The following is a 26,239-nucleotide window of genomic DNA, read 5'->3' as shown; positions in this document are numbered from 1 at the left end:
ATCTCAGGAAGACGAGAACCTCCCATATCTATGGCCCCGCGCTCACACACAAACACTTTAAAAGGTTTCTAATACATAGTTTCACCGAAGGCAGGTGAGCCAGAAATGACCACGGGATCCCTGGACATTTCACCAATAAGGTTTGAGCTCTGGAACTTCTTTGAAACATGAAGAATCAGAAAACGGTATTTGTAAATAAGATTTCAAAGTTCGATAAACCTTGTCCAGGACGAATGTTGCTGCTTTCATTAGCTTTGTTTAAAGACGGATTTAGCATGCTATTGACAGAAAGCATAGTAAACACTCTCTGTAACAGTTTTTGAAACTCTTGTATCAATTACATCGTGGACCTGATCACTTTAAGGTCGTCCGTAACTCTGAGCCTCGAGTTCAATAAGTAGTGCCCCCCTACCGAGAAATAAGTCACCTAGTGGTCAAGTAGTCACGTCTTTATTCTGTGTTCCAGTTCTAACTACAAAGTAAGATCGCCCATGACTCTCAGCCTCTACTTCACTAAGTAATGTTCCCCTACCGAGAGATGAGTCAATTAGTCAAGTCTTTACTGAGCCTCTATTTTCAGTAAGTAGTGTCCCTCTTCCTGAAGTGCCTACTTAGCCACTTCATTCATTATTCGTGTGTGTTTGCCTGCAAGCCAAACAAGATAAAACAATGAATCATGTCCACGTGTTAGACCTCTTCAGCTCGTTACTCATCCACGTTAGCTGAGTGGTTGAGGTTGATTACTGTGGAGTCCTAAGGAGAAATCTCTGTATATTCTCAGTATGGCCCAACTGACTAATAACTGAGCGATCTCAGCATGCCCCAACTGACTGGTAAATGAGCGATCTAAGCATGTCCCATCTGATTGGGGACTGAACGATATCAGCATGCCGCAACTTACTGTGGGAGTGACTTGTAGTGACTTTTCGCCCGCGTTCATACATCTCGGCTGATTGACAGTAAGCAACAGTCACACCTCTGCTTGTAGTTTGGTATTATCATTTGTTGTATGAAGAGTACTCACAAACTACCTGGTTGAGTGCAAGAGAGCATTCTGTATTCCCACCAGGACTCTAATTACATGAACCACTTCATTCAACTCCTGCCTGGTTATTTGTCCTCCTTCAGGAATGGAATTATGGTTCCTCTTACTCTATGACGATTAGAAACGTTAAGAAAGCATGAGACAGAGGAGTTTACCTTACGTCACTTACTCTTTACAAATTGGTCATGATACTAAAAATAACTTCTCCTTTCTATGATTGTGATATTCGCATATATCAGTTATAACCAAATCGTAGAAACAGATTCTTTAAAAACTGAGAAATCGAGGAATTTGTTGGAATGTGCAAAATCACTGGAGTAACTTTTAAAACAACGCGTGGGGTACCTTGGAATTTGAAAGTATTGTTTGTTTGTTTTTAATTTCGCGGAAAGCTACTCGTCCCTAATTTAGCAGTGTAAGACTACAGAGAAGTGAGTCAGTCATCACCACCCACCAACGAATAGTGGGATTGATTATCACATTATAACGCTTCCACGGCTGAAAGGGCGAGCATGTTTGGTGTGACGGGAATTCGAACCCGCGACCCTCATATTATGAGTTGAGTGCCTTCACCACTAAATCTGAAAGTAAATCAACGCTTTGAAGAAAAATAACAGTACACGGAACAAGGAAAATTATTTCCTTAATGCGTGTAGGGTTTCTCAAATTTTCACTTATTCTGTCCTTTTTTTATTATGCTATACTTAGAATACTAATTATAGTAACTCGTTACTGACGTAATACGAGTAATTTAATTTTTAGTTTTTAATTGAATTTAGGGGTAATTTTGTTTATCGTAATAATGGAAAAAATTAATATTTTGTGTTATCTCCTGGTGGTCGTGACCTATAGTTTGTGGGGCGCCATCCCATCATAGAAATAAGGTAGACAATACCTAAGATGGCCTACAGTTGGCCATTTCCATGAACTTCCTACCTACATATTGTGTGACAGATGTAAAAGTTTCACTATCTTGACTTTCCACTTTGATTGGTTTGTTTTGAAATTCACACAAAGCTACATGAGGGCCATCTGCGCTCGCCGTCCCTAATTTAGCAGTGAAAAACTAGAGCGAAAGTAGTTAGTCATCACTACCCACCGCCAACTCCTGGGCTACTCTTTTACCAACAAGTAGCAGGATTGACTGTCACAACATAACACCCCCACGACATGTTTGATGGGGCAAGGATTCGAATCCGCGAGCCTCAAATTGCGAGTCGAGTGCCCTAACCACCTGGCCATGCCGGGCCCAATATGAAAAATATAGAAGAAAATCATCTGTTAAAATACGGATCATTGTGTGTGTATACACGACACACAGTTAGTTGATTGTGTAGCTTTGTGAGGTTTTATATGTCGTACTTAAATAGTGTATGTTCCCTTAAAATCAGATCAGTTCAGTGTTAACGTGTTACTACAAAAGCTTTAATTTTTTATTCTGCATGCAGCACTCTTACCCTGAGTGATGTTTTGTTCTCTCTCTTTCCTATGTTTATATAGAATACACATTTTCTTTGTACAGCTCAGTGATCATAAGCTTCCATATAAATAGTTACTATGAAACTATACCGTTGGTATTAGGGGTGTGTATCTCATCACAATAGTCGATACGATACGTACCAAGATACAAAAGTTTTACCAATGGTTTATTACAAAGGTTGACACACTTGTCTGTAATTTATTAGCTATATTACTAACATTATATTATTTTAGTACTTTACACTTTACAGGTTTTTAAATTGTCAGTAAAATAAAAAAAATCCAGTTAATATCTGTCTGTATATTTTGTTACGTATGTTATGTTACTTTGCATGTAATGTTTTTTGAATAAAATAAGTAAAGACAAGCATTTGGTGTTCAATGCTCATCTTTATTGAAATATTAATTTTTAGCAAAAATATTTTACTTGGAATTATATTTTTATTTCTGTACAAAACGCTTATAATAATTACCGAAAGCTTGCCACATTTTGCTAAGATGCATTGACAGTGTCGCATCCCGGTTTCACAATACAATACTCATACCATATCGCTGTATCGCCACACCTTTAGTAATTGTGGTTAACTAGAATTATGTTTTTTGCAGAATCATGATCACGAGACAGCTCTACATTCGGCTGCCCAGTACGGCCACACTGAGGTTGTGACCCTGTTGCTTCAAGTAAGTCGTACCTCTACATAAGTATTTCCTTGCCTTTGGTTCGAATTAAACTTAATTAGCTTCCTTTTTTTAAAACAAATGATATTGAAAATAAGTTTGAATAACCTTGATAGCTTTATGTGGTACTTGAGACAAAACGTAAATTTATCAAATTCAATTTATCATCATCATCTCAAGCTTAAAATTAAAGGTTTGGGTTGTTTTGAAGGCCCGGCATGGCCAAGCGTGTCAAGGCGTGCGACTCGTAATCTGAGGGTCGCGGGTTCGAATCCCGGTCGCGCCAAACATGCTCGCCCTTTCAGCCGTGGGGGCGTTATAATGTTACGGTCAATCCCACTATTCGTTGGTAAAGGAGTAGCCCAAGAGTTGGCGGTGGTTGGTGATGACTAGCTGCCTTCCCTCTAGTCTTACACTGCAAAGTTAGGGACGGCTAGCACAGATAGCCCTCTGGTAGCTTTGTGAGAAATTCAAAAAACAAACAAATACACGTGGCAGCTAATCATCACCACCCACCACCAACTCTTGGGTTCTCTTTTATCAACGAATAGAGGGATTGATCGTCACATTATAACGCCCCCACGGCTGAAAGGGCGAGCATGTTTGGTGTGACGGGGATTCGAACCATCGACTCTCAGATTAGAGTCGAGTTCGAGTTCCTTAACCACCTGGCCATGCCGGGCCTCTGACCAGAGGAAAGACAACCAATCAACATCACCTTACAGCCCAAAATTTCGCCACTGAACGTGCTTCCTCTTTCAGCCATGATGGTGTTATAATAAGACATTTGATTTCTACTATTGACCCCAGTGGTACAGCGGTATGTCTGTGGTCTTACAACGCTAAAAATCAATTTTCGATACCTGAGGTGGTCAGATGACAGATAATCCATAAAGTAACTTTATGCTTAACTTATCTACTGTTTGTCGGTTACCAGTAGCGGTTAGTGGTGTTGACTAGCTACTTTCCCTCAAGTCTGTCACTTCTAATTTAGGAAAGGCTAGCACACATAACCCTCGAGTGAATTTGAGCAAACGTCAACAAACAAATAAATCCACCAGCCGTGCTGAAGGATTGGCTGTTATTCTTATAACGCACTCACATTTTAAAGTGTGTAGAATATTCCCTGGTATCTCACAGATTCGAACCCAATTTACCAGATTCGAAATCTAGAGTTCTATCACAAGGCCAACCAGTGATTTATTACTTTGTTTTGCATGTTTCATCGTTCAAGAACTTAATATATAGTTATTCATCTGTTTAAAATATCCGTATCATCTTTCTAATGTATTAAAACAATTAAATCGTGAGAAAATTTAAAACCAACGTGTTAGTCCCTCTTCAAGCCCTGACATTATGAGGTAATTAGGTTGGTTTGGTTTGTTGTGAATTTTGTACAAAGGTACACGAAGGTTATCTGCGATAGTCGTCTCTAATTTAGTAGTGAAATATTAGAGGGAGAGCAGCTAGTCATCACTACCCCTTCCAACTTTGGGCTACGTTTTTTATGAACGAATAGTTGGATTGACCATCACAGTTATAACGATCCCACAGCTGAAAGTTCGAGCATTCAAGCCCGCGACCCGCAGATTACGAGTCAAGCGCCCTACCTACGCATAGCCAGACGCTTAGGGCCCTTAACTTGTACATGTAATCTGAGGGTCACGGGTGCGAATCCCCATCCTATCAAACATGCTCGCCCTTTTAGCCATGAAGGAGTTACAATGTGACACGTCAACTCCACTATTCATTGGTCAAAAGAGTACTCCAAGAGTTGCGATGGCTGTTGATAACTAGCTGCTTTTCCCTACTTTCACATGGGCCTGGCATGGCATGGCCTAGCGCGTTAAGGCGTGCGCTTCGTAATCTGAGGGTCGCGGGTTCGCGCCCGAGTCGTGCCAAAACATGCTCGCCCTCCCAGCCGTGGGGGCGTTATAATGTTACGGTCAATCCCACTTTTCGTTGGTAAAAGAGTATCCCAAGAGTTGGCGGTGGGTGGTGATGACTAGCTGCCTTCCCTCTAGTCTTACACTGCTAAATTAGGGACGACTAGCACAGATAGCTCTCGAGATGCTTTGTGCGAAATTCCAAAACAAACAAACAATCCCTACTTTCACTGCTAAATTAGGGACGGCTAGTGCAGATAGCCCTCGTGTAGCTTTTCGAGAAATTAAAAAATATCCAATCTAATTCTCCATCCTAATAATACTTAAATAAACGTTCTACAGGCTGTTTCTTACGACTCAGTTTTCAAATGACAATAATTATATTTTAATAATCCAAAAATTACTGTACGAGAACAATTTTATTCAATTTCAAGTTTATTTAATTTTTTATTCATTTAAATCCAACTAACTTTAATCGTATTTTATTACTTTTAGAACAAATGTGACACGTTTATTCGAAACTTAAAGGAGGAAACAGCGCTTGACCTTGCCGCTCAGTATGGTCGTGTTGAGGCTGTGGAACAGATTATCAAATACAGTCCTCAATTGTTACAGAACAACATTAAACAGCATTCACCTCTTCATTTGGCGGCAAGAAACGGACACAAACAAGTGGTAAAGATACTTATCGATGCTGGCTTCAGCTTGGATGTGTTGGTATGTACTGAGAATGATCATACCTATTCGAAATAAAACAGCGCACGAATAAAGCACTTGTCATAGAATCTTTGTGTTTCTTTCAGCTATGATAATCATGAAACTTCCGAGTTTAAAGTCTGTAATCATGACATTTCTTTGGAAAAATAAAGAGCAGTTCCTTCTGTGAATTATCCATTTTATATGTACGACTGAAACGTGGTAAACCTTAATGTGTAAACTTAAGTTCAGTGAGTAATTTTATGTGTTTAAGTGTCTTGTCAAGTTAGATATTTTTTGATATTATTTTATACAACACAAGTTCTATCATCTACACATTGCCAAATATATTTCTTTGTAATGTTGTTATTTCTTAAAGCTTCTGGCGTTTTACTACGTCTCGTAATACCTTTTGGGATCTTTAAGATACCAAAATAAATGTTTGTGTAATATAATATTTTTTTAATTTCGCGCAAAGCTACTCGAGGGCTATCTTCGCTAGTCGTCCCTAATTTAAGAGTGTAAGACTAGAGGGAAGATAGTTAGTCATCATCACCCACCGCCCACTATTGGGCTACTCTTTCACGAACAAATAGTAGTATTGACTGTTACATTATAACGCTCCTACAGCTAAGATAGCTAGCATGTTGGGTGCGACGGAGATTCGAACCCGGCCCTCTCAGTTTACGAGTCGAGCGCCCTAACCACCTGGCCATTCCGGGTAGGTAATTATTGTGCTTTTTATTATGTCAAAATTAATGTTTGTGCAGTATTGCAGTATAAAACCCTTCCCACATTCAGCGCTAAGTTTGAAGGCTTATAACGTTAAAATCCGGTTTTCTGTTACCGTAGCCTATCATTCGATGTTTGCGCGTTCGAATTTACGTGCTTTATTTGGAATCATTAATGCAAACCACTGACTAATAGTAAAAAAAATAAGAGAATAGTATGTCAGCTACACTGTATCTACTATGTACGACTGAATTCGCCTGGCGTGACCACGTGGTTAGGGTGCTCGACTCTCAGCCTGAGGGTCGCGGGTTCGAATCCCTGTTGCAGCAAACATACTCGCCCTTTCAGCTGTGGGGCGTTATAATGTTATGATCAAACCCGCTATTCGTTTGTAAAAAAAAATAGCCCAAGAGGTGACGGTGGCTGGTGATGACTAGCTGCCTTTCCTCGAGGCTTGGCCCGGCATGGCCAAGCGCGTTAAGGCGTGCGACTCGTAATCCAAGGGTCGCGAGTTCACATCCCCGTCGCGCCAAACATGCTCGCCCTTTCAGCCGTGGGGGCGTTATAATGTGACGGTCATTTGGTTGGTAAAAGAGTAGCCAAAGAGTTGGCGGTGGGTGGTGATGACTAGCTGCCTTCCCTCTAGTCTTACACTGCTAAATTAGGGACGGCTAGCACAGATAGCCCTCGAGTAGCTTTGTGCGAAATTCAAAAACAAAAACAAATCCTCGAGGCTTACACTACTAAATTAGGGACCGGTAGCGCAGATAGTCCTCTTGTAGATTTGCGCGAAATTCTAAAACAAATAAACCGAAATGACGTTAGTACTGCACTGAACGAGTTTTTGTTTCCCAAACTTACAGACAGACAATGGTACTGCGTTACACGAAGCAGCTTTCCACGGGAAAAATGACGTAGTGAGTTTGCTTTTATACTCTGCAGTTGATCTCAACTTAACAGATCAACATGGAAGAACAACACTGCACTTGTTAAAAGAATTGGACACCAAGATTGCTAAGAAAACTTTACAAATTATCCAAGGTAAGTGAACAAGTAGAAGCGACGCGAGATACAAGATTTCTTGTTTCATTTCCGTTTGACCTTTCGGTTAACAGTTGCATATTGAGTTTAAAACGTGCATTCATTTCTTAAAATATTGTTTACGATTGAAGTAAGCGTATTACTTATGGTGATTTAAGTGACTACACACCCGATATTGACCTTGTTTAAGTAACTACACACGCTATAGTGATCTGGATTAAGTGACTACACAAGCGATAGTGGCCTAGTTTAAGTGACTACACATACGATAGTGACCTGGATTACGTAACTACACATGCGATAGTGACCTGGTTTACGTGACTGCACATGCGACATTAACCTGGATTAAGTGACTACACAAGCGATAGAAACCTGTTTTACGTGACTACATAAGCAATAGTGGCCTGGTTGAAGTGACTGCACATGCGATATTAACCTGGTTTAAGTGACTACACACGCGACAGAAACCTAGTTTAATTGACTACACATGCGACATTGACCTGATTTACGTAACTACACATGCGATAATGACCTGGTTTACGTGACTGCACATGCGACATTAACCTGGTTTAAGTGACTACACAAGCGATAGAAACCTAGTTTAAGTGACTACACATGCGACATTAACCTGGATTAAGTGACTACACAAGCGATAGAAACCTGTTTTAATTGACTACACATGCGACATTGACCTGATTTACGTAACTACACATGCGATAGTGACCTGGTTTACGTGACTGCACATGCGACATTAACCTGGATTAAGTGACTACACAAGCGATAGAAACCTGTTTTAAGTGACTACACACGCGACATTGACCTGATTTAAGTGATTACACATGCGATAATGACCTAGTTTAAGTGACTGCACATGCGACATTTACCTGATTTACGTAACTACACATGCGATAATAACCTGGTTTACGTAACTGCACATGCGACATTAACCTGGTTTACGTGACTACACAAGCGATAGAAACCTAGTTTAAGTGACTACACATGCGATAGTGACCTGGTTTACGTAACTACACATGCGATAGTGACCTGGTTTACGTGACTGCACATGCGACATTAACCTGGATTAAGTGACTACACAAGCGATAGAAACCTGGGTTAAGTGACTACACACGCGACATTGACCTGGTTTTAAGGACAGCAGAAATGTTATAAACTCAGACGAAAGTTGACACATGACAACAACTAACATTTTTTGTAGTACGTCATAGTTTTTATGTCTTACATTTATCCTGTAGCTTTTTATAATTACGATGAAGTAAACTGTGACTTACTGCAAATTCATAATAGGACTCCCTCTGATAATAGTTATGTAAACAAGGCTGTAGGAAGCGGAAGGACCAGTCAGGCCAGTTTTTCATTGCGTGTGTAGCTACAGCATATAGATACGTTATGGTTTGTGTGTATGATGTATCTGTTGTTAAAATTATTCAATCTCACAGCAAAATTGTTTTAAAATTTTTATGGGAGGCAACCCCTTCCCCCCAAGAAATTAGACACTATGAATGCTTGTAGTTTGCTTTTAACACATCGTGTGTTACGTGGTTTAGTTGTAGCAGTGGCCTGACCACTCAAGTCTTGTTTCCTACGTCAGCGATAAGGCATGTTTCTTATTACTTTCTGATATACTAAAAGCTAAGCCTGGCATAACCAGGTGGTTAGAAAGCACGATTCGCAATTTGTGGTTCGCGATTTTGAATCCCCGTCCTACTGAACGTGTGTGCCCTTTCAGCTGTGGTAGCGTTGTAATGTTTTGGTTAATCGCACTATTCGTTTAGTTGTGTTGCTTTTCAAATATTTTTAATGGTGAAGCTCCTAAGGCTATTGCGGTTTCCCATAATTTTGAACTGCCGATTACAGATAACCCGCCGCCAACTCTTAAATCTACTCGTTACCGGCAAGTAGCGGGAGTGGTCATGGCTGTGTAATACCCTCAGTGCTGAAAGGGCGAACACATGCTATTCCAGCCCTAACCACCAGGCCTTCGTTTTTTAATTAGTCAGGACACATATATTTTCAGTATACCTTTTTTATCATGGGATTTACGGATTATTATACGTATTATAAAAATTTAAAAAAAAACTTCATAATTTTCTTTCATTTTCGAAAAGCGTTCTCATCAAGAACAAGAAAAGGAGAAAAATTGTTCGAGATTTTATTTAACTTTCGTCTTCTTATTCTACTTTTTCTTTTTCACCTATCTTTCGTGATTTTTCTTTAAGATAAGTTTGTGAAAAGTGATAGTTGGTAAACTTTCTGTACGTTTACTACAGATCACACTACCCTAGTCGCTACAGACGATCAAGTCCCAAAGTCTCCTTGTTCACTCTCACCCCCACCTGGTTTTATGTCTGGAATTTATGCCAACGTTCTACTACCTGAAAGGATATCGCAACCAGGCACACCCTCGCCTTCACAGAGCTGCTCCCCATTATCAGAAATTAATTTTTACGAAGTTCCATCACCGCCCAAGGCTGTGGATAAGAGGTCGTCAGTGTAAGTTTTATTTAAGCATCCTTTATAAAATAACTATTTTTTTTCAAACAGTTAAGATATGTATATATAATCGTCAAGGTTATTTGCATTCAACAAAGCAGTCCACAATTCTTTTTCATGCAATTTTGAAAAAATAAAATAAAAGTTTCGGTTTTAAAGCCATGTTTAAAACAGTTTCCACAACCGAGAACTTCAAAGTGTCTTCAGGTTTCATCAGATTTCACGATTCTTATCTTACATCGTGACTTAGATATTACTCTTATATAAAATTTGGTACCTGCTTTCAGTGAACGATCCCCCTCGTGAGACAATGGTAAGTTTACGAGCTTGTAACGCTGAAATCCAGGGCTCGATTCCTCGCGGTAGACAAAAGAGACGGCCGAATGTGGCTTTGCTCCGAAACAAACTTGGGTGAATGATGTAAGTTAAGTTCGAGAATAAGGAATGTATATTGGATAATTTTATACACAGAGTTAGCTTTTTTTTTCTTATTATAGGGTTTATTTTATAAGCGGTAAGATGAATATCACGTTGTAATGTATTGTATCACATGAAGAGCTGTCTTAAATTCTGAATCGTAAGGTACACTGATTATAGGGTTTTTCCTCACCTGGAAAATTTTTCAATGATTTTTTTTATGAGCTATCTCCTCAAATCAACATTTGATTTGTTGTATCTCACGGTACGGTACATATTTTTCCTTAATTTTACAAAACGTATTTTTTGTTGTTTCGTGTCTGTTTTTCTTATAGCAAAGTCATATCTGGCCATCTGCTGTGTCCACCGAGGGGAATCGAACCCCTAATTTTGGTGTTGTAAATCCGGAGACTTATCGCTGTCCCCAGTGGGGAGTACTTTTTGTTTCGTCAAAATAATTTTAATACTCATATCGTAGCACGAGCGACCAGAATCTAACGCCACCATTTTCTAACTCCAACCATCCGGATTTGAACCACACAACCCCCAGTAGCGGCAGAAGTTCGGCATCACTGTACGAAACACCACCACCCAGAGAAATAGCCACTCTTTCAAAACGTACTGCTCACCATTCTAATCCGGATTCTTGTAAATGTCCAGATCAGCCAACAAAGAACTTTCAGTCGTCGAATTCCGAACCGGTTTGGTACGATGTTCCTTCATCAGGGAATAAGTATTGTGATCCAACTAAAAATAACTCTTCCACTTGCCAGGAGCCCAAGCCAGAATATGAAGGTATATATTTTATTACTCAAATATATAATATTCAATTTAGATGTCATTTATTAATTTGGAATAACTGAAATCTAGTTTGGCCATGGTAGGTAAAAATCGACTGTAAAAACCTAAAATCCGGGGTTTGATTATTCGCGGAATGTGTGTAGATAGCACATGATGCAGTTTCGCTCTAAAACAAAGAAATCATGTATTTACATAAGAGTTTTCATGACTGAGTCACAAATACTGTGAATATCTGTAAATTTCACAGCAATAGTTTGATTTTCTTTTGTTAATTTTACTGAGCTTTTATTACATCATACCTGGAAAACCAAAATAATGGTGTCAGAGTCACCCGAGATAAGTAGTGTCAAACGTAATATCCACTTTTATAAGTATCAAAATATATATGTAATTCTTGTGTAAACGATATTACCATAACCCCTTGAAGTTAGCTTTCTTGCAAAATTTGGTGTTCCTTTGAACAGGAATAACCAGCCGATGATAGATAAATAATGAATATTACATTTGGAACCTCATTGCACTTAGAATACGGTTATAAATACGACCTTCCTATGTCCATCGAAACACTGCATTAAAAAACCAAGTAAAAAATAAAGAAAAAACTTTTCAAAAAGGTCGTAACTGCAGGGATGGCTAAATATCACTCTCTCATAGATAATGTGAACAAGATAGTAGGGATGGTATTTACATCATCTCTACACGATAATACAGGCAGTGTAGTAGAATGATAACAAATAAAAACTGGATAAATTGAACGTAATTGTGATTGAATAGTTACATACAGTCAGGTGGAAAAGTTTGACCTGGTATGGCCAAGCGCGTAAGGCACTCAACTCGTAATCCGTAAGCCGTGGGGGCGTTATAATGTGACGGTCAATCCCACTATTCGTTGGTAAAAGAGTAGCCCAAGAGTTGGCGGTGGGGGGTGATGACTAGCTGCCTTCCTTCTAGTCTTACACTACTAAATTAAGGACGGCTCGGTACAGTGGGCTAACAACCTACTCACTTAAATACCTGTTGAAGAATCCGCAAGCGATTGGGGCCCGGTGTTCCTTGGTGGAAACTAACTTCCTAACTAATGTGAAAAAGTGAGGACACCCTATGAAAGCCGGTGTATTTTTGTAACATTTTTGGATATATAGATATTTAATCTCAATTTTAACAATACTGAGAGATTATAGGAATATAACTAAACAATTAAAACTGAAGAAGACTTTTCAAGATATTCTCTAAATGTAATTCTACAAAAATGCATATTCTAACTGAGGAAAAGTTAGGACACTCCCACATTTATTCCCACTTAAAATGGCTCAACTCACACACAGGTGTATCACACCAGGTGCACATGATTAGAAGATCGTTACTCAGCATTTTGAATGAGGCTTGCCCTATTTAAACCTCAGACAGTTTGATGTGCTCCTAACTGTTGAAGTGAGAGTGAGCACCATGATGAGAGCTAAAGAGCTGTCTGAGGCCTTCAGAAAGAAAATTGTAGCAGCTTATGAGTCTGGTAATGGATTTAAAAAGATCCCAAAAGATTTTGAAATCAACCATTCCACTGTCCGGAAAATAGTCAACAAGTGGAGGGCTTTCAAAACAACTGCCAACATGCCCAGGTGTGGTCGTCCAAGCAAATTCACCCCGAGAGCAGACCGCAAGATGCTAAAAGAGGTCTCTAAACACCTTAACATGTCATCACGGGACCTACAGCAGGCTCTGGCTACTGTTGATGTGAAAGTGCATGCCTCTACAATCAGAAAGAGACTGCACAAGTTTAACTTGCATGGGAGGTGTGCAAGAAGGAAACCTTTGCTCTCTAAAAGAAACATCAAGGCCAGACTGAAGTTTGCCAGAGAGAATGTAGACAAAGACTAGGACTTATGGAATAATGTTCTTTGGACAGATGAGTCCAAAATTGAATTATTTGGACACCAGAACAGAGGACATGTTTGGTGTAAACCAAATACAGCATTCCAGGAAAGGAACCTCACACCAACTGTGAAGTATGGAGGTGGAAGTGTCATGGTTTGGGACTGCTTTGCTGCAGCAGGACCTGGACAGCTCACAATCATAGAATCCACCATGAATTTTACTGTGTGTCAGAGGGTGCTTGAGGATCATGTAAGACCATCTGTACGAAAATTAAAGCTGAAAAGGAACTTGACCCTGCAACACGACAATGACCCAAAACATACCAGTAAATCTACCAAGGACTGGCTGAAAACTAAGAAATGGAGAGTCCTGGAATGACCGAGTCAAAGCCCAGATCTTAATCCCATTGAGATGCTGTGGGGTGACTTGAAACGAACTGTACATGCAAGATATCCCTCAAACATCTCACAGCTGAAAGAATTCTGCATTGAGGAGTTGGGCAAACTTTCTTCAGACCGATGTCAGAAACTGGTAGATGGCTATAAGAAGCGTTTTACTGCAGTTATATCAGCCAAAGGGGGTAACACTAGCTATTAGGGGGTAGGGTGTTCTAACTTTTCCTCAGTTAGAATATGCATTTTTGTAGAATTACGTTTACAGAAGACCTTGAAAAGTCTTTTCTTCAGTTTTAATTGTTTAGTTATATTCCTATAATCTCTTAGTATTGTTGAAATTGAGATTAAATATATATTTCCAAAATGTTACAAAAATACACGGGCTTTCATAGGGTGTCCTAACTTTTCACATGACTGTATTTATATATTGTTATATGTTACTTCTTGCCTGTGCTATTATGTAGGGTTAATGCAAATGTCATTTCTACCATTTTCTTTGTATTGTTTTCAAGGATGGATATTAGCCATCACTAGATTTACTTCCTTTTTTTGAAAAGGTTACTTTTGTGAATTACTGTCTCACATAGAACTGGAAGCTTCAGCCACCGCTCTAACGGAAAGCTGGAAACTACAGATTCGAATTTCCGTTACCGAAAATACTCGCTTCTTCAGCCATGAGAGCGTTATAATATCACGATCAATCACACCTTTCGTTGGTAGAAGAGCAGCTAATAGTTGGCGGTGGGTCATGTTGGCTAGCTCACTTCCTTCTAGTCCAACTCTATTAAATTAAAGGCAGCTAGAACAGATAGCCCTCGTGTATCTCTGCGCGAAGTTTAGAAGAAAAAAATTAGGAATTTTAAATCTCGTATCGCCCGGCTATCAGCTTTGGATTAGCTTTCATGATGTGAATCTGTAACCTTGTGACTTTGAATTTTGAACCAATGCTTGAAATGTCATACTTGTGTGAGCGCGTGCCACGAAATGTAATGTTTTACCTATAAATATGCGAGTTAGAATTAACAGAAGGGGGCCTTGTAATCTGAACTTGTATTGTAAGGATCGCTAGTTCTAATCCCTGTCACACCAAACGTGCTCGCTCTTTCAGCCGCAGTGGACGCTATGACGAAACGCTCAATCCCACTAGTCGTTGGTAAAAGAGTAGCCCAAGAGTTGGCAATGGGTCGTAATGACTAGCTGCCAACCCTCTAGTGATATAGCCTTTCAATGCTAAATTGGGGACGGTTATCGCAGATAGCCGTCGTGTAGCTTTGAGGGAAATTAAAAACAAATTAACAGCTCAATTAATTGGACCTTCTCGTGATTTGACAGCGCCATAATCAGTCACGTGTCTCAAATTAAGAAAAGCTGTAAATTTCGTACAGTTCAAGAACTTTGGGGGCACTTTGTATAATACTCCTTACTTGTTTGAAAACAAATAATTTAAATAAGGAATAAAAAGCTTGATAGAATTATCATTTTTACTCTTTCTTAATATTGCATTTAGTTTGTGTGAAAGCTACTTCCTCAAAAAGGGAGCAATTTAGCAGTAGCAGTATATTTTGTTGTTAAATAATTTGTAAAACTACAGATGGCACCACTAGTGTATTGATCTACATTGCTATTGTGTTCTTCGCCCCCCAGTGGCACAGCGGCATGTTTGCGGACTCACACCGCTAGAAAGTGGGTTCCGATATCCGTGGTGGGCAGAACACAGATGACTGATTGTTAAGGCGTGCGACTCGTAAGCTGAGGGTCGCGAGTTCGCATCCCCGTCGCGCCAAACATGCCCTTTCAGCCGGGGGCGTTATAATGTGACGGTCAATCCCATTATTCGTTGGTAAAAGAGTAGCCCAAGAGTTGGTGGTGGGTGGTGATGACTAGCTGCCTTCCTTCTAGTCTTACGCTGCTAAATTAGGGACGGCTAGCGCAGATATCCCTCGAGTAGCTTTGTGCGAAATTCAAAAACAAACAAATCATATCCACTTAGCTTGTTTGTCATTTCAGAGGAACCACAACGTTTCTGAACACCCCAGTTGGAGAGAGAAATCTTCTGATCTCTCTCTCTCTCTAAACTAAACCCCTGCCATATTAGTTTGCGTTTTTGCGTTTCAGATGACTGATTGTGTAGCTTTGTGCTTAATTTCAAATAATCAATCAGTTGTGTTCCATACTTTTAGAATTACAAAACTCGATAAATATTTTAATTTTTCTTACTCAAATATAGTTATGCATCAAATTTTTATTTGAAAAAATATTTTAGCTTTCATAAGGTTTCCAAATGATCAGGTCAAAAACAAATCGTTTCATTCTCAAGTGAAAGGATTTTTTAGGGTAGAACTTACCAAATTAGTTTATTTTTTTCAATTTTTGCTATACTTAGCAAGCACGGTATTCTTACGCAAAATTAACTTCCATTGTTATACCTTTATTTCAATGATTCTTTAGCTATAGACAGGCTAATTATTACAGAACATTTAATTCTCTGGTTTAATCTGCCGGTCTCATTTTTCACTCTCTTTACTATTGACTTCTTTATACTTGAATATTTCAGATTCGGTTGGAACATCCTCAGGTATAGACAAAAGTACAAGTAATTACATCCCAATGATTCAACTAAAGGAAGCAGGTAGAGGTATGAAACTCGAGGTATGTAGACTAGTGAAGAATAGGATCTAGTGCTAAGCCTAACATATGTGAATAAGCTTTAGTAATGAAAAAAATATATATCTGAATAATAAGGGTGACCTTATTGAAGTACTCATGATTATTCTACAGATTGATAACCTAAGGGCATCTGATTTTGATTTCCTTTTGCTGTATTTCAAACAAGAGTGGGGAACTGGTGGTTAAGCGTTCAACTGACAATACGAGGGTCGTGGATTTGAATCCCTGTCACTGAATATGCTCGCCTTTGTGCTCAATAACCAACAACAACAGTATATTGGGATGTATAATTGATATCTAGGTCTAAAGTTTTACCAATCCTACAGAATAACTTTTTCTATTCCAGCCTCCTGCCAAGCCCCCAAGACGGTCAACAGCAACCATTTCGCCAAGTAATAAACTTCGCAGGACTGATTCTGATTCAACATATGAATACCTCTATCTAGCTACAAGTGGCAGAGAATTCGCCCAATCTTCTAGCGGATTGTCACACGTAAACTCAAGAGCTGAGAAAGTGGCTAATCGAATATGTGGTGATGGAGAGTATGTTAACATGAAGCTTAGAGATAGTTTAGTAGAAAACTATGAAAACACTGATGTTGCTCCAGCAGACTCTATTGATGGCGCCAGTGATGGCAAAGCAGTAGGTCAAGAGAACCCAGAAAATAGAGAGAAATGTATAGTTGGAATTGACGTGTCTAATATGAACAGCGTCGAAACTAGTTTATCCGAGATGTATGTTAATGTACAGTTTGTGACTAATCGAAGAACAATGAAAACTACGACTGCCTTTTTCGAAAATAAGATTTTATCGTCTTCGAATGAAAGTTTACCTTCATCAAACGATGTCGAAGCCAAACTCAGTTTTCATGAGTTGCATCATAAACAATCTAGAGTGGAAATTCCATTAAGTCCCACAAATTACAATGGTCCTCCCACTTCAGAATCTCCTCTTCATTCATCACCACCCACTGCCAAATTTGGAAACCACGAGAAGATAATACCTTTGAGTCAAGTAAGTTGAAATTAAGTACCATTGTAAGCTATAAACATTCATGTGTTAATAAGTACGCTTTGTGTATATCTTGAGTTTGGAATTTTATTTATTTTTATATCTGTTTCAAAACTGTAGAGGCATTGTGCAAAGAAAGCAATGTATTTTATTTGTGTTAATTTCTGTATACAAAATTTACAGGCCCGGCATGGCCAGGTGGTTAAGGCACTCGACTCGTAATCCGAGGGTCGCAGGTTTGAATCTCCGTCACACCAAACATGCTCGCCCTTTCAGCCGTGGGGGCGTTATAATGTGACGGTCAATCCCACTTTTCGTTGGTAAAAGAGTAGCCCAAGAGTTGGCGGTGGATGGTGCCTTCCCTCTAGTCTTACGCTGCTAGATTAGGGACGGCAAACGCAGATAGCCCTCGTGTAGCTTTGCGTAAAATTGAAAACAAACTGTACAAGAGAAGAGCAGATACAAAGTGTGCGTTAAACTTCCAAAAACGTTCATCCATATTAAGTTATTGAAGCGTGCCTAGTGCAAGCTAGTATTTCATTTATGATTTACGGAAGGTACTACTTAAGGTAACTAAAAACCGCCATCAGCTAGCAGATCATCAGTTGTAGAGTTGTATCTCAGAACGGCTGGTATGGGTAGTAACACTTTTATAAATAAGCAGAGAACAATGTTTCGACCTTCCTAGGTCATCTGCAGGTTACCAAAGAGAGTTTGCAAGTGGCTGTTGCCGGACACATGTCTCAGAGACGAGAGTATAAACGAGTACGGGGTTGTAGGGGGCGTTGCAGTTGGTGAGTTAGGTTATTGATTAGTATAGGTGTAAAGGTGTTCCTTTATATTGGTTTAATTTAGGTTTTAGTTGCTGTATAAGTAGGATTTCTTTGATTTTGCGTTTATTTAAATTATTTTGGTGTTGTGTTTGTCAGTGTAGTTTTTACATAGTATGGACTTTAGTTTTGTACCTGGTTTTTGAATAAAAATCAAATTTATTTCAAGTGGGTTTCTCGTCATCAAGAGTTGTGGAGTTGATCTATTTTCATTGTCTTTACCTTTGAATGTACTGTGTTGAAAGTACTGGTGTTTGCATACAAGATTAAGCAAAAATGATCCTTTTAGTTTCAAGAGTGAAGGTCAGAGTTCAATGTCCATGAAAGTGCACCACCATGAAAGATTAAAGACCTCATACAATGTGGGGTTACTGTGTACAATAAAACAATTTTCCTGCTGAGTAAATACCACTTTTCTATTCAAAACCACGACCAATTGATGGATAAGAATGGAATGAAACATGTAATAGTTTTGTACTTTCAACTTGTATTGTCGATATTAAACAGCCATGAATGATTCTAATTAGGCCAATTTGGTTATTAGTTCCACCAACACGTTTCGTAAAAGTGCCACATGTAATATAAATGTGGGAGCTTAAAAAAGGCATTCCTAAACCACGTGACATCATTATGTCATATTTTAATAGACCAGCCAACGACTGTATGCAGTGTATGTGTTTTCTTAAATAAAGATAACGTATTATGTTCACGTTTTATTGGTGCACGTACATGCATGTGTACTGTCGTCAAACATAGCATTAAATTACCGAACAACCTCGTCCATGACTTCACACAGTTCGTCACATGTCGGGCTAGGAGGCTTAAGTGTACGTGAATGAATTATTACTTTGTCTTAACGCTAAAAGAAGGGAAAAATGTTATACGTAGAGTTATTGCCAAATAGTGTCTTTTCAAAATGACTGCTTCGTGAGTCGGACGCTACTGTATTCTATTTTAAGAATACCAGTCTTTCCTTTTTTTCGTACGGGGTGTTAAGGTAAGGATTACATAGAACCCGTCGGACTAATACAGTTTACATGTGTACTGTGTAGGGGTATAACGCCTGCTAATCGGTTTCATTGCCCGTGTAGAACTGTTTCAGACCTCGAACTTTTGTTATCAATCAGTGAATGAGGTATTGCCCTCTCACACCTACCTCACATGACAACATTTGAGCGTAAAGATATATACGTTAGGTAAGGTCAGTTTTTGTCAGTAACGTTTCATATTATTTATAACATAGATACGCATGCGTGTAGATACTGTTCTATTATAAATACACGTTATTTATTGGAAACGAATTTCAGTCATTTTCAATATAGCCTAGTTTCAGTTTCGATATTCTGTTGCTTCACGTTTTTATTATTTTAAATTATTTTTGATTTTTATATTTTTGTGACTGGTGGGTAATTAAATAAGATTGTTTTTTTGCGATAAAACTAATTTTTGTCGTTGGTCTACTCCTATAGGATGAATTAAGTGAGAAATCACCCGAAGTTAACGAGGTAAGTTTTGGTTTTATTTTTTATTGAAAATTTGTTGTTCTGAGTGCAGAAAAAAAAACACAATGTGGGCACGTGTGTGTGTATGTGTTTGGAGCTATACTGAAAAACTTTCCATTTTGTAGATATTCCAACCTATGGCATGTCTGATGTAAAAGGAATTTCCAGGATATATTAATGACGTGTTTCCTCTAAAGTTTAAATGTCAGATTTATCTGCGATAAGTACACAAAGCTACTGTTAGGAGGACGTACAGTTAATTAGCATTATGGTAACAATCTAAATTATCAGATTATTTGACGTTTATGGTCACAAATAAATAAACAAAATCAAAATGACGAAAATAAACCAACAGTTTTGTTGTGAAATAGTGTTTTGTTTTTTTTGTAGAATAGGTAGAATAATAATATACCCTTCGTCTGCTGGTTTAGATTAAATTTGTTTATGCGTGGACGAATTTTGACATATTCTTAACGCTATATATTTACTGGGCCTGGCATGGCCAACTGAGTTAAGGCGTTCGACTTGTAATATAAAGGTCGCGGGCTCAAATCCCCTTCGCACGAAACATGCTCGCCCTTTCGGCCATGGGGGCGTTATAATGTTACGGTAAATCCCACTATTCGTTGGTAAAAGAGTAGCCCAAGGGTTGGCGGTGGGTGATGATGACTAGCTGCCTTCCCTCTAGTCTTACAATGCTAATTTAAGAACGGCTAGCGCAGATAGCCCTTTGTAGCTTTGCGCGAAATTCAAAATAACAATAACTATATACTTACTGTCACTTGCAATATTGAAATGACCCCTGCCCTGGGGTTTAACATAATCTGTGTGTTGCAGCCGTTTCGCACAAATCTCGCACTTTAACTGTGATATGTCGCATCTGTGACGCGCGGATACTTTTACTTCATAAAAGAAAACTTAAATTTGTAAAATACGTTAGAATAATACATATGAACAGCCTTTCTGCTGCTTTTGTGCAATTGGGTTGTCTTTTTCTATAAAGAAATTTTTGAACTACAGTCTATAGCAAGTTTAAATATTTTTATAAATAAATTTACGTGTATCAGTCACAAAGGAATGTATTTAGATATACTGTCATATTCATGCAGTTTCTTCCCTAAATCTAAAATCTATATTCGTCTCTATCAAGTTAATATATCTGAGGTATATATTCGAATTGTGCGCAAAGCCACACGAGGGGAATCTGCGCTAGTCGTACCTAATTTAGCAGTGTAAGACTAGAGGGAAGGCAGCTAGTCATCACCACTCACCGTCAACTCTTGGGCGACTCTGTAACAACGAATCGTTGGATTGACCGTAGATTTACAACGCCCCCATGGCTGGGAGGGCGAGCATATTTGGTGCGACCGGGATTCGAACCTGCGACTCTCAGATCACGAGTCGAGTGCCTTAACCACCTGGCCATGCCAGGCCTCTTTGAGGGGAGTAAAAGACAATGTTATTCAAATAAGTGTTGAAACTATGAAATTTACGTCGCTGGGTAAAAAAAATATAAATAAATTAATATGATTTCGAAATATTGTTAACTTGTGTCGTTTACGCTTAAGAGCAAAAAAAAAAAAAAACCTTTTACCAAAATTTTTGTTGAATCCATGAAATTTAGATACCCGAGTCAAAAGGTTTTCAGCGTAAAGAATCATATTTGAGTCTCTAAATGTTGAGTATTTGAATCGAGAAGTTAAACTTGTTCAGAAACATTTTTGAAGCCATAACACAGCTTATGACATTATCGATCTACAAGACAACAAACATTGTTCAAACATACTGTTGAACCTGAGAAATTTACACTTCTGAATATATCGTTCTCGATAGCCTTGTGGCTTTGCTGTAAGAAAACACACACATATTGTTCTAAAAATAACTGTAACTTAGGACATGTTGCCCTAACATACCTTGCTATGAGTGAAGTTATTAATTTAGTGTGAAAATTATTGGACACACAAGTGCAGGAGATAAAATCACTACAATGTTGTGGATCGTTTATTGTGTGTATTTTTTCAGTTGTGAAGACGACAAGCGGAACTTACGTATTTAGCATGTTGTTTGTGAGAGCGATTTTTTTAAATACTTTAATTATCGATAAATTATTGTCCTTAGCAGTTGTTACTACGTTATCGACATATCGGGAAATTTCAAGTACTTTGTGCTGGTACGTCATTACTGCTGACAAATGTTCATATTATGAAAAGACGGCTACAATCATCAGAAGATAACTAACTCTAGTTTGGATGTGGCACGAGCCACTTTAATACTGAAGAATCTTACCAGACCGGAAATAATTTACTTACATATTTGCTTTTAAACTTAAGAACATAGACGTTTAAACAAAATAATTTCTAAATTGTGTCAATAATGCAAAATACCTTGTGTGAGTTAAAAATCTTGTTGAATTTCTCGCAAAGCCACAAGAGGGCTACCTGAACTAGTTGTCACTAAATTTGAAGTGTGTGTGTGTTTTCTTATAGCAAAGCCACATCGGGCTATCTGCTGAGCCCACCGAGGGGAATCGAAGCCCTGATTTTAGCGTTGTAAATCCGGAGACATACCGCTGTACTAGCGGGGAGCAAATTTGAAGTGAACAAGAGAGAATGCATCTTGTCAACAACCATTCAAACTTTGTGCCAAACTTTGGACAACTCTTTACTGACAAATAGTAGGATTGACTGCCATATTATAAGGCTCCCAAGAATGAAAGGGCAATCGTCATAGGCAACGGTTTTCGATCCAGCAACCCATAGATTACAAGTGAAGCACTCTTAGCCGTAGGTCGTGGTGAAAAAGAAGAATGTTTGTTTGTTTTGAATTGCGCGCAAAGCTACACGAGGGCTATCTGCGCTAGCAGTCCCTAATTTAGCAATAAAAGACTAGAGGGAAGACAGCTAGTCATCACAACCTACCGCCAACTCTTGAGCTACTCTTTTACCAACGAATAGTGGGATTGACCTTCACATTATAACGTTCCCACGGCTGAAAGAGCAAGTGTGTTTGGTGTGTTGGAAACTTGAATCCGCGATTCTCAGATTACGAGTCGAACGTCTTAAGAACATGGCCATGCCAAGCCTATTTTGTTTTGTGTTATCCATACGCACAAAACAACGTAAAAAATTCTTAAGTAGTAGATGTCTTTCAATAATGTGTGTGATTGAGAAAACGCCGAATGAATTAATACGACAAAATTCAATTACTTAAAAATTGTTTAGTTACTCTCGTCCCCGAAGGTAGGGAAAGGTGGAGAGTATTCCAGTTGGGTTTGTTTGTGACCGTCTGTTTTTATCTCGCTAACTAATACAGCGATGTGTACGAAAATTTTATACGAGATAGAAGGGAACTCAGTGTTCGACAGTTCTATCCAAATTTGGTCCAGATCATTTCAAAGCTTTTTATTTATTTATTCGACGGAGAGATTGGGTATTTTCGCAGTTTGGGATTAACAACTCTGTAAAATGTAATCAGATTCGTACCAAATTTCACGGGCACGTTGTGGTTCCACGAAAAAAAATTGATAGAGGTCATTGATCATTCTGGATCTGAGAAGGATTTTCCAAGAGTTCAGTTTCCGAAGGTGGGGTTTGACGTTATCCAATGTAAACGCATGCATTCTCGAAAAGGGGCTGCGAGGTGAGAGTATGCAATCTCTCTGATCGCTCTTCTTTTTTACAGGAGTAAACTACCAAACAGAGGACTAAAGAATTCCAAAAAGTTGACGATTATAAAAGGGAAGTGAAAAGTATAACAGTTTTAAAATATATATATGTGTATGCACGATGGTTTTTTATGTCCATATTTCAAGCATCTAGTGTGAAGACAGCATAACTACATATAAAGTTATTTTTATTACTATTGTAGACGGCAGATACATGGTAAGTAGGCACGTCTGACAAACAGTACCCTATTATGTTTCACATAAAAACAAAACTACTTGTGCCAACGCCTTTCTTCACTTTCTTACACTGACGAAGCAGGGGATGCTGCAACGGAAGTATCTTATTTCGTGAATTAGGAGAGGGGAAAGAGGAGTGGGGAAAATATGTCTTCAAACCAGTTTGGAAATTACAATATAATAAAACAGCCCATCTTTGGAAAAGTATCACTGGATAGCCTACGTATCGCCTTATTAAATTAAATCCATTAATCTTGTTTAAATACGTGTTTGCAATGGAAACGTAATCTTCAGCAAAATATGTACATTCACAATACTCTTGTATTCAGTGGTATATGTACTTGTATTAGTATGTAATATTTACTGATTTTAGTAAATGTTATAATTTTGAAATGTAACCTTTAACATACTAAAATAATCTAAACCACACAAACTGCTTAATTTTCATTCGTGTTATTAATAATCACCTTATCTGCAAACCATAATATTATTTGGGATGAAGACCTTTTTTATTATTTCCCAGACATGTCATTCTGTATTATCACAAACAATTGGATCAGCATTGTTTATTGTAATTTAAATGTCTTTAAAAAAGACAGATAAAACAGATAAACAACTTAACTAAACTGACATGACTATAGCACATTTCTTTGGGTAAGGCTAAATAAATATTTAGTTTTTTCTAAATATTAAGATTGTGTTATAAGATCGCTTTGTAATTTTTTTTTCATGTCCAGTGAGTACGTTTTAATATACTATTGGTGCGTTTAATATTCTGACAGATATTCCATCATCAGACCTAGGAGAATACTTTTAAAGGAAGGGATATATGGGGTACAATTTGGTGCAAATAACTTGCTTAAGTTTTTATATAAGTCAGTAGATTTCTGTGTATGCATTGGAAGAAAATGTTCAATGTACGTCTATGTAATTGTGTTTCTGATGTTAATCACAAGGTAGAGGCACTTATGCTACGGACATGGCGACACCCATTATTGGACATATTGACTTCTTATTGTGTGTTGTTTAATATTCTGCTCACAATTGACAATAAGTATTTTGTTGCTAAATGATTTGTTTCATGGTAATATAAATAAGTTTTTCAAAGAAAATCAAACTAGCTCCTTCTTCTTTATATGATTTGAAACCCTGGTGCATGGTAATGAAGATATAATTTAAAACCAGTCTAATTTTGAGTTAGATAAGCTTCGAAACAGTCTACACATAAAATAACAAGAAAATTATGTTGGTGCTAGAATTTTACCTTATATATAAAATAACTCATCTTTGTGGAGTGTCTAACAGTATTATTGTTGAAATATGCAAATCATTTTGTTAATTAATAATAATTATTACAGGTGAGCTAGAGGTCGACACCGTCTTTTCTAACTCGTTTTTTTTTCCTGACATTTGTGATATTTGTAAGTGATGTATTTGTAGGTCCAATAGGGAAATATTATCGCTATTTTTAATGTAAATAACTCAAATTTATTTTCATTTGGAAATAAGTATTACAATGCAGAAAGTAGTATTAATATTTTGATTAGTATTCTAACACTTTAAATACTAGAAATCATGCTTAATCAAGTTAATGCTTGTTTAAATTTTGATGTCATTGTTTAAAAGTTAGGATTAAACTTAAAGTTTAGCCAAATGATCTTATATTTTGCAGGTGTTTGAACTGTGTTACGATGTTATATAATTTATACAGAGCACATATAATTACGGAATGCATAAATCTGTCATAAATGTTTTAGTTCATACATGTATCACAAGTAACCTGATATAGTATTAGTTCTAAACAGTTTTAAAATGTGTATATAATAATATTAGTATGAATTTAAATGAAGTACATTTTCAGAAATTCTTAAAATGAAATTTCTGATACCAATAGGGTTTTGTTTAATTGTTAAGTTTATTTCTGTATATGTGTTCTTTTTATCACTAATAAATGTCATAAATGAAATAATAGAACTTACGATTTTCTGCAAGTTCATTTAAGTATTATTATTAAAACAATCAGATTAATGCAGTTACCCATAATCTTTTTTTTTCTGTCAGTTTGTTGTTTGTAATGTTTAATTACAAGTATTGAGAAAAAATTTTTGCTAAATAAGATGCTAGGTAAGGCTGGTTATTGAACTTTAAAAAAGGAATCTGACAAGACAGGGATGAAAGTGGACATGCATATTTGATCTGACTGATGATCATGTAGCAAGTTAAGTTGTTCCAACTTTATATGAAGGGTAAAATTCCGACATTACTAGGTTCCTCACTTTGTCTATCATAAAGTTGTATGAATAGAGTATTAGCTTTCATAATTTTATCTTTCATTTATTTAATTTTAAAATACCAGTTTTATTTTTATGATTATTTTACAATAGAATTACATTTTATAATTCTAGTTCAATTTGATTTGCCAGTGAGGAAATTGGCAATGTAAGGTTTTTAATTTTCATGGAATGTTAAGATTTCATAGTCTGCTGTGTGATCATTAAATAGATCAAGTGGCATGTCCACTTCCATACTTGTGGTGTTTGGTTTCTTATTTAAAGTTCACTAACCAACCCTACAGAGCTTTTTATATTTACCGATAATTTTTTTCCTAATACTTATTTGTTTTTGTTTTTTTTATAAGATGGCATATGTGAGTTTTTAGGTTATGGAGTGTATTCTAAAGTTTCATAAACTTCGTACAGAATAATAATAAAGTAGGTGGTCAAAAGTCATGAAAACTGTTTTGCTGTATGAAATTATTATAAAATTGTAGTTAC

The 26,239-nt window shown here is 37.6% G+C and overlaps 1 protein-coding gene across 3 annotated transcripts in view; it reads left to right on the top strand.

Annotated features, from left to right (window-relative positions):
- LOC143222109 (uncharacterized) overlaps window positions 1-26,239 on the top strand; it is an 88,188-nt gene that overhangs the window by 32,578 nt on the left and 29,371 nt on the right. For all 3 annotated transcript variants that reach the window (XM_076448068.1, XM_076448066.1, XM_076448067.1), the window contains exons 4-11: window positions 3,131-3,205; window positions 5,584-5,805; window positions 7,380-7,557; window positions 9,846-10,068; window positions 10,964-11,280; window positions 16,108-16,202; window positions 16,567-17,235; window positions 19,532-19,567. In XM_076448068.1, coding sequence (XP_076304183.1) covers window positions 3,131-3,205; window positions 5,584-5,805; window positions 7,380-7,557; window positions 9,846-10,068; window positions 10,964-11,280; window positions 16,108-16,202; window positions 16,567-17,235; window positions 19,532-19,567 — 1,815 coding nt within the window. The remainder of the gene's footprint in view (window positions 1-3,130; window positions 3,206-5,583; window positions 5,806-7,379; window positions 7,558-9,845; window positions 10,069-10,963; window positions 11,281-16,107; window positions 16,203-16,566; window positions 17,236-19,531; window positions 19,568-26,239) is intronic.

This window comes from Tachypleus tridentatus, chromosome 8 (assembly GCF_004210375.1).
Source record: "Tachypleus tridentatus isolate NWPU-2018 chromosome 8, ASM421037v1, whole genome shotgun sequence".
In the NCBI taxonomy this organism is placed as follows: domain Eukaryota; kingdom Metazoa; phylum Arthropoda; class Merostomata; order Xiphosura; family Limulidae; genus Tachypleus; species Tachypleus tridentatus.
This window is presented reverse-complemented; position numbering and strand designations above follow the sequence as displayed.